General features: G+C 33.0%; 1 protein-coding gene across 1 annotated transcript; it reads left to right on the forward strand.

The window, feature by feature from the left end:
• Positions 1-51: 51 nt before the first annotated feature.
• On the forward strand, positions 52-10,359 carry LOC149475837 (uncharacterized). Its single transcript, XM_089712982.1, has 5 exons — positions 52-309; positions 5,259-5,330; positions 7,247-7,423; positions 8,295-8,409; positions 9,960-10,359. Exons 2-5 carry the CDS (start codon positions 5,264-5,266, stop codon positions 10,075-10,077), a joined length of 477 nt encoding a protein of 158 aa, XP_089569108.1. The 5' UTR covers positions 52-309; positions 5,259-5,263; the 3' UTR covers positions 10,078-10,359.
• Positions 10,360-13,599: the final 3,240 nt, after the last annotated feature.

The following is a 13,599-nucleotide window of genomic DNA, read 5'->3' on the forward strand; positions in this document are numbered from 1 at the left end:
ATGTCAATTTTCTACCAAATTTCATGACATCGGAAAAGCTCTACGCATGGCAATAACGAAGAACGACCGTGTTTCAGTCGTCACTCGTCAGTTCACACCTACGCAAAGCTTCTTACTTCAGTCAATAATTATCTCCCTTGCATCGTTCAACTGATGCGAATTTTATAACAATTTACATGTAGATAATAGTATTTAAGTGTATTGTGGTTATGTATAAAGTATTTGTTATGTTTTGGACGTTTTAACGGCATCATTTGTGAATTATTGATTGGCGGTTAGGACGTTTTGGTAACGGAACCTTTCAATCAGGTAAGAGCGAGCTTTCAATTATTTAATTCATGTTAATTTTATTGAAATTCGAATGCGTGTTTCGTTTAGTTAATTATTTAAATGTTGTTTAATTATACAATAATAATAAGAGTACCTAAATAAATATAATAAAAATGCATTAATGAAAAAATAAAAATATTTAAATTCAAATGAAGAACGTGTAGGTATATTTTTTTTTAAATAAGTGGTTGTAGTTAGTTGACGAAATAATTTACAAATTAAAAAATAATAATAAATTAACTAAGTACTTACCCATAAATATTACTGAAATAAAAAATAAAAGAAATAATTGAACTCATTTTCATATATCAAATAGTAATTTATACATAAGTTTATTTTTTTTAAATTAACTACGAATAATGAAGGTACCCTAATCTATTTTTAGAATCTCCCTACTTAGTTGTTTGGTTGCTACGTAACCAAAAAAGTAATGTAGCTAAGTACCTACCTAATTATTCTAAAGCAGTGTTGGAATATTTTTCGTGGAACTCTACTCACATAATATTTTTTAAACCGACTTCAAAAAAAGAAGGAGGTTCTCAATTTGACTGTATTTTTTTGTTTATTACCTCTGAACTGTTGACTGGGTGAACCGATTTTGATGATTACCCGTTCCCAAAAACGACAGACGTGCAGTATTTTTTAAATATATAGAATAAATCTATATTTTATATTATTATTTCATGTTCATCAATAAAATTGATTAACACAGACTTATTAATATGTATATAAAAGTAAAGGGAATGCACGCTACTGTACTAATTGTAGCATAGAAAACGGCTCGCTATTTAATAGCTTTTAACGTACTTACATAAATAAAATGAAACAATTTATTTCACCAATTTTTTTCCGTCCGCGGCTTCGACCTCGTAGTCAAAGAAAACCACGCATAGTTCCCGCTTCCGTTCACAAACAGTACATACAGACAGACATACTTACAGAGTTACTTTCGCATTTATAATACCTTATTTTACGATTTTCATAGTTTTCATTGATCAGGAACTCAGGCGTGAAAACATGCACGTGATAACAGATAGGCAGAATTTTAAATATCTTTAGGTATTTTCGTCTGAATCACTCATGCATTCATTTGTACCTACGATCGCAAATTATTACTATCTATTCATCATCATCATCGATCATCATCATCATCAGCCCATTATGTTCACACTGCTGGGTCACTACGCTGGCCAAGTGCGGATTGGCAGATGTCACTACTCACTTGTCGATCTTTTGATTCTTCGACATGTCGGTTTCTTCCCGATAGTCTCCTTCACCGTTTATGCAGTGTTATTAACATTGTATTTTTATGTGCATAAATGGTCTATCTCGATAATACACGGGCTCCATAATGGCGGTAGCCTTATGGAAGATAACCGGTCGATTGAAAGGCTTACGTGGGGACACAAGTCCAACACACAGAGGCCCTTTAGAGAAAATTCTCTGTTGTGGGACATCAATATCTATTATTATTGTACATATTAGAATTTTATTTTAAAATCCTAATCCTCCCCATAAAATTGGTCCAGTCATTTCGGAACTGAACGTAAAACCAAGCAAAGTGATGGACAAAAATATAAATCAGTCTGTTTTATTACACGTTCTTTCTATAAATATAAAGATAGAGGTAACAGGCCTTCCGTACATAAATCAAACTATTCTGTCTTATTTCTCAGTATATTAATAATACCATGACTTAAAATAATTATTTCTTCAACAAGGAAAATTATCTATGGTTAATTTTTCGCCTATGATGAATTCGCGCTCCCTCATAATTCAGTTTTGATATAAAACAAAACAATTTACGCGAAATATGAAGCCATGACAAATGAGATACGATCTTGGTAGTTGTTACACATCGTTGATGATGTCAGAATTCGCGTGAACGGTTTCTGAACGCATGTTTGGGGCGCGGGAAATAAACAACATGGCCTCTGCTTGACATATTAAGGTCTATTAACTATGCTTTGTAAACATTTTGCAAAAATATGCATGACCTTATAAGATAAAGTCCTAATCACTACATAGTATAAAACAAAGTCGCTTTCTCTATGCTTTCTCTGTACCTATATCCCTATGCCTCTGTGTATGTTTAAATCTTTAAAGCTGCGCAACGGATTTTATATATTTTTTTTAATAGATGGAGTGATTATACTTAGAGGAAGGTTTAACTATATAATTTATTAGGTTTTAGACAAAGCAGGCGAAGCCGCGGGCGGAAAGCTATTTATATACCTAAAATAAAACGAATGAATGAAAGCTTTATTGTACACACCAAAATAAAAATAAAACTATAGCTGTGCCCCGCGGTTTTACCGCATTGCTCCGCTCCTGTTGGTGTTAGCGTGATGATATATAGCTTATAGCCTTCCTCGATAAATGGACTATCTAGCTGAGAAATAATTTTTAACTATGGAGCATATTCCTACCATAGCTTTCCACCCGCGGCTTCCGACTAGAAAGAGATGTTTCAGGTTTCACCGCGTTAAAAAGTAGCTTATGTCATTAGATACTGCATCTTCTTTTTGAATTTTAGATCTTGCGAAAAAAAAACAGAAAAAACTTTTTCTAAGTTTATTTCGGTAATGAACAACAATATTTTTTCCTTATAATCCATACTAATATTATAAATGCGAAAGTATAACTCTGTCTGTCTGTCTGTTACTCAATCACGCCTTAACTTCTGAACCGATTTGCATGAAATTTGGTATAGAGATATTTTGATACCCGAGACAGGACATAGGATAGGTTTTATCCCGGAAATCCTACGGGAACGGGTTTTTCTTTGAAAATGTGGGCGAAGCCGCGGGCGGAAAGCTAGTGTATCTATAAATGCTGATAAATGTATCTTATTATTTTTTTGACAATGTTTGTTCAAACTCATTAAAATAGCTTAAAGCAAATGAATGTAATTTTACTCAGAGACAGATTAATATCTCAAATAGCATATTATGTATAATAAATAGTACACACTATTTCTCCAAATGAACCTCAACATAACAAGCACAAACCTAGTTACTATAATAGTAATAAAATAGCGTCTACTATGTAATAAAATGAAGATTTATGTAATAAGTAATAACTATAATTTCGTATTTGCTCATGCACATCAAATGATCCAAATATAAATTATGAAGTGATCTAAAGTAAACACATTACGGTTATAACTTTCAAGGTCGGTATCTCAAACAGTGATACGTTGCATTTGATTTTAATAATGATAGTTTAGTGAATATATTCTTTTGAATTAAAGTTAGCTGATTTTAGACGCGATTTATTTATATTTCATTATATTATATTTACTAGCTGCGCTTAGAGGTTTCACCCGCAGTGCTCCGCTTCTGTTGGTCTTCGTGATGATAACCTATTAGCCTTCCTCGATAAATGGGCTATCCAACACCAAAACAATTTTTCAAATCGGACCAATAGTTACTGAAAGAAAGAAAGAAAGAAACAAACATTCTTCAGCTTTATAATCTGTATTAGTATAGATATTATTTATACATAAGTGATAACTGCGTTAAAAACAACCGACTTCAAACTTGCACTTGCAACATTTACAAATATAGACAAAAATGCTCATAAAATAAAAACTACTGGGCCTATTCGAATAAAATTTTAATGGGACCAATTCGACACCATCCCACATCGAACAAAAAAAGAATCACGTAAATCGGTTCAGAAACCTCGGAGTAATCGGTGTACATACATAAAAAAAAAACATACCGGCCGAATTGATAACCTCCTCCTTTTTTTTGAAGTCGGTTAAAAATACGGCGGTTATCTTGCGGTTATACAAAAATAATAATATACAAACGTGGTTTTTGTATTTGTAAGACATGTAACTTTTAGACTCCCTGTAACCACGCTCGTTATAGCCTTCAGGTTTAAAAATCATCACTACATAGTATAAAACAAAGTCGCTTTCTCTGTCCCTATGTCCCTATGTATGCTTAAATCTTTAAAACTACGCAACGGATTTTGATGCGGTTTTTTTAATAGATAGAGTGATTCAAGGGGAAGGTTTTAGTATATGTTGAAGGTTTTAGTAATATTTAAAACGTTGTAGAAGAATAAAATAATCAAGATATTTGGACGTCGTTGGTACCACGGCCAATTACGAAAAGAGAACCATATAGATTTGGCGCCTAACTTTATTGTAACAATATTTTCATCTTTTTGTACTGTAATAGCCAATAAACTGTGGCTTTTTGCCAGAAATTCAAAATATTTCGTCTTTATAACACAAGTTGATTAATAACGAGTGAAAAAAAAAATTTTCGGTTTTGAACTACTCGTAAAATTACTCGGTAATGATGATATAACAGCCCCCCTATGCAAGTGGCTTTCTGTTAGCGTAGCGTTCAATAGAATAGACTACGAATGTATGAGATTGACGTAAGCTGTAGATAAACGTATCTACAGCTTACGTCAATCTCATAACAGAAAGCCACTTGCATAGGGGGGGCAGACTGAGATAACAACGTTCAAACGTTCGAACTATGGAAGGTAAAAGTAAGGAAAGTCATCTCATATGATAGAGCTGTAAGCTGTAAATAACAGTTCAAAAACCTTCCAGAATGGTAGACAAAGGATAGCAAATGAAAACTAATTAAAGTACGCCCTGTTAAAAAGTTCACTTTTATTGTCGTAATAGTAGTTACTAATTGAAAATTTTGACTACATGCGTGTAGTACAAGATAATTGCAAGATAATGTATTGAAATAACTTTAAAAATTTACCCTGACGCTAATGTGGCGCCACCCTTATTTAATGCATTTTGAAGTACACATTTTCATTTATACAGATGATTCTCCGTAGTTCAAACGAACAAGCCAGCAAGCATACTAGAAAGCAGAGGATCTACTCTATGGTCACAACATATTTAATTGAATTGATATACATTGACTGTTTTGTGTTTGTTTCAGTTACAATGGATGTAATGAGCAGTCGATGGATTGCGTGTGCAACTTTAGTATTATGTTCCTATATATCAGTTGGTAAGTGTAGGTATTTAGTTGATATTATTTAAATTTAAAGTTTGTAAACAACCTACACTGATGTACAAATGATCTGCATCTGAATACAGATAATAAATAATCAAATTGGTATTTTTTTATTATTCGGTTGGAATTTACTTAGTAAAATAATTTATAACTAGTATTTTCTAGTAGGGTTGTTGAGGATTCCTCTTCCGCTTCCTCATAATGCGGAAGTTCCGCAATATTTTGGGTTCCTCTACCGTTACCGCATCCTCAAAAATGAAAATAAAAAAATCCTCTTCCGCTATCGCTTCCTCAAAATTTAGAGGAAATTTATGAGGATGCTGATCCGATCGGGCGGCGAATTTACAAAGCCTATTTAGACTAACTATGTATTTGAGTTACGAGTCGGGCTCTACTAACGAGCAAGAGTAGAGTCTTACCGAAATATTTATATCTGCGCCTAACACTTATCTCTAAACATAATAATATAACATTTTCTCTCATACTCAGAAGAAACATATATTTTACCAAATTATGTGTGTCAAAAGTCATTTTAAATTAAAAAACAAACTATGTAGTTGTTTAAGCTTACATAATATCTACCAGTTAGTTTTTTTTTGTGGAAATCGCCTAATGTCGCTTCTGGCACTGAGATAGATTAGGTTTTTTCGAGTAATATGCATAAACAAAAGCTCATCTGAGTCCGGCTCGTGACTCAAATAGTATAGTACTTAGAGGCTTTGTAAATTCGCGATCGGGCGAGCTAACCTCCCCTAACCAAACATCAATATGTAGAGACAGGAGAATGGCTTTTGTTTTAATTTTAAAAGTTTTTGTTTTTTAATTATGATTATAATTTCCTATCATCCTCATCCTCATCCGCTTCCTCTTCCGCTTCCTCATCCGCATCCTCTTCCTCAAAAAAATATCCTCTTCCTCATCCGCATCCCCTAAATTTGTGTGTGAAAATTCCTCTTCCTCCTCCTCTTCCTCATAATCACTTCCTCAACAACCCAATTTTCTAGTGTTAGATTTTACGCGAGTATTTTACATTTAGAAATTAAAGATTTTTAACGGATTTTAAACGCGATTTATTCATTATATTAGAGACGGGCAGAGGTGTCTCCCCGTGACCACGCTTGCTGTAAAGTGTTCGAAACGTCGGAAAAATTATATTATAATGATAATATTGAATCGCGTTTAAAATCCGTTAAAAATCTTTAATTTCTAAAAATAATTTATTGTTCTGAGCTTTTTTAGAGCACCTAAAACATTTTCTTCTAAGGACTGTTTAAAAGGTGTCCTGTTTCTGTAGTGTTTTCGGCTAATAAATCACATTCACATGCGACTCACCACAATAGTCTACATTTTCCGATTCCAGCAAATATCATAGACTCTACAATCTTTGTCCATTTCCCTACCAGCAGATATAGTACGATCAAGAGTACGATTCAAACTTAATGGCGGCTCGGAACATCGTACGATCCGATGCGCAGAAAATAATTTTAGATATCAGCGAGACGTTAAGGGACGGAACCTGCGCGCACATGCATTCGCAGCTAACTTCCGAACCGCCATTAAGTTTGAATCGAACTGTACTCTATACCATAACTCTGCAATCTATGCCCATTTAGCTACCAGTAGAAACCAAAGACAATATCTTCCACCACTATCCATACTAATATTATAAATGCGAAAGTAACTCTGTCTGTTACTCAATCACACCTAAACTACTGAACCAATTTTCATGAAATTTGGTATGATATTTTGATACCCGAGAAAGGACATAGGCTACTTTTTATCCCGGGAAAATGACGCAATCCTGGAAATTCCACGGGAACGGGAACTATGCGGATTTTTCTTTGACTGCGCGGGCGAAGCCGCGGGCGGAAACCTAGTAGTTTATAACTCTACTATCTATACCCTTTCAGTGCACACCATAGACTGCTTCAAATGCGTGTCCATGAACGGCCGGTTCCCAGCCTGTGACGATCCGTTCCACAACAACCACTCGCTCCAAATGCTGGAGTCGCCCTGTATGGGGGGACGGAAGGGGAGGGATGGCTTGTTCCCAGCTACTTCGTGTATCAAGATTGCCGGTGTTTTTGGTGAGATTTTGTGTCTACTAGTATAGTATTATATGTATTATCTGTGATGAGGCTATCGTGCGTTAATTATAAGAAAGAAAGAAAATACCTTAAATACGTTTATTTTAAATGTCATGTCATGTAATTATTGTCCATTAATGAAATGGTTTCGTTATTGTAACACGTCTTTTTGCCAATTACTTTCTGCGGGTTCAAATCCCGTATTGTGTGCGAATTCTGTCTTTTCTTGGATAATTTCTCATTTATAAAGCATTTGAATGATATATATAACTAAATATCATGTATTGTGTGTAAAGTGAAACATTTGTTTATTTAAATATAATTCTTTTCGAAAAGTTTTGCATCGTTTTAGTCAGAAAATAATCTCGATTGCATTTCCAAAGATAGACGCTCTTTAGTTAGAAGACATATTATTTAAAATAACGTCATAAATTACGTAAATATCGTGATTATACCGTATACGCGAAGTGAAATTATCTATTTTTCGACTAGACTTATAAAAAAATCATCAAATCATTTCTCAAGGACCTTCAAGAAAGTATAATAAAATGAGAAGAGAAGGTGCAAAAATATTTTTTAACTGCAAAAATATTTTTTAAGTTATGACGGTACGATTTAAATTACGGAATTTCTCTGTAGTTTCACTTAGTTTAACACTAGATAGCGCTGTACATTCTTCAATATTTTTAAGCTATTGCATAGCTTCTATCGCGGGCCTTGAGCGCGGGGACCGAATCCAGAAATTCCGTAACGAAAAAACCTCACGCTCCCCACTCCAACGGGCTCGGAGGTGTGGCTTGAAGGCATAGCATGCAATAGCTTTACCGCGGCAGTCCCCGAGTGCCACACGTCTTTTTTATTTGTTTTACAGATGACACAGGCGAATCCATAACAGTGCGTGGTTGTGGTCTAGACTCAGGCACAGCCACTACAGACACGGAGATTATAAGGATGTCACATTGTGGAAGATTTTATTATAATGACAGGTAAATATAAGGAGTGAGGGTAGTTTGAACATGTAGAATTTTATCAAAAAAGTATTAATTAACTATTTCTTAACTTTCGATTTTCCTCGCCTATTTTTAAGGCTCTGTATTTGTTAATGAAATAAGAATTGATTGGAATAAACAAGTACAAAGTACAAGGGTAAAGTGAAGATATCATACAGCATAAGTGAAAATCATTAGAAAATTGCTAAGATAGCTAGAGTGTAAACAAACAGAAGCTAACAGATCGAAAGACAACTATTATTTATTTGTTAAAAGTATAGAACACTAGCTTGCCGCCTGCGGCTTCGCCCGCGTTTTTAAAGAAAAACCCGCATAGTTCCCGTTCTCGTGGGATTTCCGGGATAAAACCTAGCCTATGTTAATCGTGGATAATGTAGCTTTCGAATGGTGAAAGAATTTTTAAAATCGGTCCAGTAGTTTATGAGCCTATTCATTACAATCAAACAAACAAACAAACAAACAAAGTTTTCCTCTTTATAATATTAGTGTAGATAGTGCATAGTGCTTAGAACTGAGGATTCCTGGGTTAAAAAAGTACAGTACAAAGACGGTTATTCGAACTGATTGGGACCGGGGTCGATTCGGATATTCAGATATCCCTACTAATATTATAAATGCAAAAGTAACTCTGTCTGTCTGTCTGTTACGCTTTCCCGCTTAAACCTCTCAACCGATTTTGATGAAATTTGGCACAGACAATCTTTAGCCCCTGAGAAAGAACATAGGCTACCTTTTATAAAAACACCACTAGCTAGTTGGTAATAAAGAAAAAAACAGTGTAGGGATACAGAATACTACCTACTTGTCGGGATTTTAACATCTATTGTATTCAGAACCTTTTTATATATGTCTATAACGACGATATAGTTTCGTTCAATATTAATCACAGCGATAAAATATCAATTTCTATTCAGCTTATCGAATTATTAATTTCATTTCGATGGTTTTATCTATTAGCTACAGTAATTATATTAGTAGGATAGGATAAGAGAGTCGAGAGGCGTAAAACCTCATACATGTATATTGAATAAAATATAAGAAACTAGTTGTGTCGCGCGGTTTGACCCTCGGATAAAACCTCGGATACAAAAAGCATTTCTGCGAATTATAATCAAAATCCATTGTGTTTGATTGAAAGAGTAACAAACATCCATCCTAACAATTTTTTTAATATAATATTTGGTCTATTCATCGAGATAGAATGTACGTAGTACATATATCTCGATGGGTCTATTACACTTATTCCTACACGAATTCTTTATAAAATAGATACTATTGTGCACCCCGGATTCGTCTGTGGTTTCAGTCGAAGATTGGTCTGAACATTTCCAAAAAGTACCACATACAGACAAACATTATTTTATGTATATTATGTACAAAATTTCTACCGACTAGAAAAAAGGAAGAATTTTCAAATTTGGACTGTTTTTTTTGAGTTATCTCAAAACTTTCGATTAGGTAAACTGATTTTTATGATTATAAAGATTCCACTTATGTTTAAGTAAATAATAAATATTTTTTCACAGATACGTCCACGGCTGCCTACAAAGTTGCAATGACGCCGATGCCTGCAATACTGCGCTTAAAATAACATCACCCGTCTCTCTCTTACTTATAGTCTTACTAATTGCCATGAAGAGCTAACAGATATAAATAGATATGTTCTACTCCAATTGACATATACAGATAAAAAATTGGCCATATTGTTGTGGTTTTAGCTACAAGTAGTGCTCTCTTTCGCGCACATGTATAGACGCAGTGGTAGATAGAGATAGCTAAAATTGCGTCCAAGATTAAAGAGGAATTTTTAGGTTTTAGTTTAAAATTATTGCTGTTAAAAATGTAGAAGCTTGAAAAGCTTGTAATTGGTCTTGAAACTTGTAATTGTGAAATGTAATTATTTTTGTTTTAAAGGTAACTTCATCATTGGGAAATAATTCAATAATATTCTTATTATATTTTTTAATAAAATGTTTTGTGTTCTGAACAAAGTTACGGAAATTGTACTTGTTATATAGTTTTAAATAAGTTAGTGATCTAACTAAAGCATTTAACTATGTACCTCTTATTAATTATCATTTTAGCGATACCAAAATAAAATAAAAAGATAAGAATAACGTACTTACCTACAATATTTTGGCAGTATAAACTCATTCGACAGCTGTTTAGTTTATTTCAAAGGAATTGAATCTAAAAATTATTGAAAAGTACAACAAGACAGTTGGTGTTCTCCAAGGGTCTATTTTGGAGCCGTATTTATTTATAATTTATATTAATGACCCAACATCGAATGTCAAAGATATTTTTGATGATTTCAATTACTTTTGTAACAGTATTATTGTAGTAATATATAATTTAAAATAAAATATGCCAGAAAGTGTATAATCAATTGGAGTTTAGAATACAGTAAGTACCTATATTTAAGTGTAGAGTAGATAGAATAGTTCAATTAACCCCATAGGGCTGTCGTATCATTTCGGTGCTTGTAACATAGTTTTGTTTAGAAGTTTCAAAATATTATTAACCATAGACTATGCTTTGCTTCAAGCATTGTCTGTAGTCTATTGTGAGATCTTATAAACTGCGTTTTGTGTTTTATATTGTTATATATTCTTTTTTTTTTGCCAGAGATTTTTAATCGGTTTTTTTTATTTATTTTATAGTTACGTTAACTAGCATCATAAATTTTAATAGGTATATAATAGATTTTCATCATCATTAGTGATAGATAAATGGTTCCCGACTCTATTGAGAAGAGGAATATTGTGTTTTTCTGAAATTTGCTGCACTAACACGTTATTATTGGTATTTATATATGTCTTCAAGTATTGTTATTGTATAATTTATTTAACTTTATTTTTAGTTGATTATCGATAACAAAAAATTTAGTAAATTCATTAAATACATTGCTCGAATTCGGAATTCCACCGGTATCTATGTTAGGTCCAATGTTATATACGATATATAATTTTAGTTTTCTGAAAATTGATTCGACCTCTGCAGACTGGAGTTTATATCTGATGTTTTTTTTTTATTTATTTTTAACGCTTTATTGTACATTAAATTAAATACTAAGGAAAGAAACAGTGAGATGTATTAATAACATCGGATAAGCTTATCACTGTGCAGTGATTTCTACCAGGCAACTATGTTCTTCTCGTAATAACATGAAAAAACTGTATGTATTTTGAAAAAATGAAGAATTTATACTACAAGCTATGCTTTATTGTACTAGATAGAGTTGCGTGAAATGACTGGGAACATTTTAATAATAATAATATTTTCCTTCCCGATTCAAAACTTCCAATAATAAGTACTTATATTTTAGTTAATTCATAATGTAATAAAGCTTTAATGTTATTTTACACAATACCTAAGAATTAATTTTATATGAATACTATTAAGGATGCTTTTCATTTGCCTCAAATGTCTAAAAATATTTCAAAAAGTCTGGTAGCTATGGTTGTTACGGTGCATTTACATCAAACGAGCGAATGCTCATTCTAATCCTACTTTTCAAATTATTTTAGTGTAAACAGGCGTAGAGCATTCTTTCGTGTTCTTAGTGCGTTCGAAAAGATTCTATGCAGTGTCCTGATACTGAACAACACTGAATTCGAGTTTTCGGTTACACTAAAAGACCACGAAATAATGCTCTTGCTCTAGCTCTATGAAAAAGCTATCATCTATTTCAATATCGGTGTAGTAGTTTAAAACGACCTTGAACCACGTAAACAAAATATGAACGGTAGCGAAACTCCATAAAAACATACCGCTAAGTACTCTTATCTCGTCAATGCTTTGTTTGTGATTCAGCCCGGCTGAATCAGCCCCTTCGAACGTTTTATATGGAGTTACCCTACTGTTTGTATTCTGTTTACTGTGTTTGTACCTTCTACTTTCACACATCGTCAAGGATTTTATTGTAAAGAAAAAATATAATAACGATAGTTCAACGGACTTTTTGAGATTAAATATTATGTATCTCTATGTATTTACACTTAATATTTCTATATGAACTGCATTTTGGTATAACCAATTCACTCAACTAGTCATTTTTTAATTTTAGTGGAACTAATAATGCATTTTTACACAATTTAAGTTTATATGCCAAAGATTTAGGTTTATTTTAAGCTAAATAATATAGGAAATCAATGTTTGCTACTAGATTTAAATATTATGTTCTTTATTTTATTATTCATAAGGGTCAGTTTCCATTGAAGGAACGAGCGTACAACTAATCTTATTTTGTTTTATATAAAAAGTATTGTCTTAGAGGTTTTCTCAAGCGACTTAAAAAAAGAAAGAGGTTCTCAAGTCATCTGTATTTAATTGTTTGTTACCTCCACTTTTTACTTGAAAGCTTCTGGTCTATAAAATAATGGAAATTCACCCTTATATTTCATGTATTACAAACTATTAGCCCACATTATAATTTAAATTGCATTTAGAGCGAGCGCGCACGAGCAACTTTGTCTCCGCAACTATTTTGTCTCTCCCATCAATTTGTATGGGGAGTTGCGTCGCTACGTGCGCGCACTTTCATACTAGCCCATGGGTGGGAGAGACAAAATAGTTGCGGAGACAAAAAAGTTGCGGAGACAAAGTTGCTCGTGCGCGCACTGTCTTATAGTAAGCACACTTCACTTTCACAATTATATTGTCATAAAATAAAATACATAAATAGTTATATTAAAAAATATCGCTTAGCACTAAGGCAAATGTACAAAATAAAAAACCAGTATGTATTAAGCAAATTTATTCAACATTTGTACACAGTTCTTTAAAAAATGTATATACATATATGGATGTAAAATATACACTTGAACAATTTATCGTGTTTTATTTCATCACTACATAGTATAAAACAAAGTCGCTATCTCTGCCCCTATGTATGCTTAAATCTTTATAAGTAACTGCGCAACAGATTTTGATCCGGTTTTTTTAATAGATAGAGTGATTCAAGGGGAAGGTTTTAGTACATTATTGATTAGGTTTTAGACAAAGCAGGCGAAGCCGCGGGCGGAAAGCTAGTTAAAATATATAGAGTAAGAAAAATCTGTTGAAAAAGACAGTATTTGGATCTTCTAAACTGGCGATATAAAATCGACGAAAATTGAAAAAAAAAAAAATGTCCGCCGAGCACACGTATCAGAAGTGAAACTT

The sequence above is a fragment of the Colias philodice genome, chromosome 29, assembly GCF_061535455.1.
Source record: "Colias philodice isolate Cphi_HAF_F1 chromosome 29, ilColPhil1 Martin Lab GWU primary, whole genome shotgun sequence".
NCBI classification, from domain to species: Eukaryota; Metazoa; Arthropoda; class Insecta; order Lepidoptera; family Pieridae; genus Colias; species Colias philodice.

Excerpts from the sequence above, each read along its gene's own strand:
- LOC149475837 (XM_089712982.1), top strand. The coding sequence starts at position 5,264 with ATGGATGTAATGAGCAGTCGATGGATTGCGTGTGCAACTTTAGTATTA. Across the intron at positions 7,424-8,294 it reads CAAGATTGCCGGTGTTTTTG|ATGACACAGGCGAATCCATA; the intron begins GTGAGATTTTGT and ends TTTGTTTTACAG. Across the intron at positions 8,410-9,959 it reads AGATTTTATTATAATGACAG|ATACGTCCACGGCTGCCTAC; the intron begins GTAAATATAAGG and ends ATTTTTTCACAG.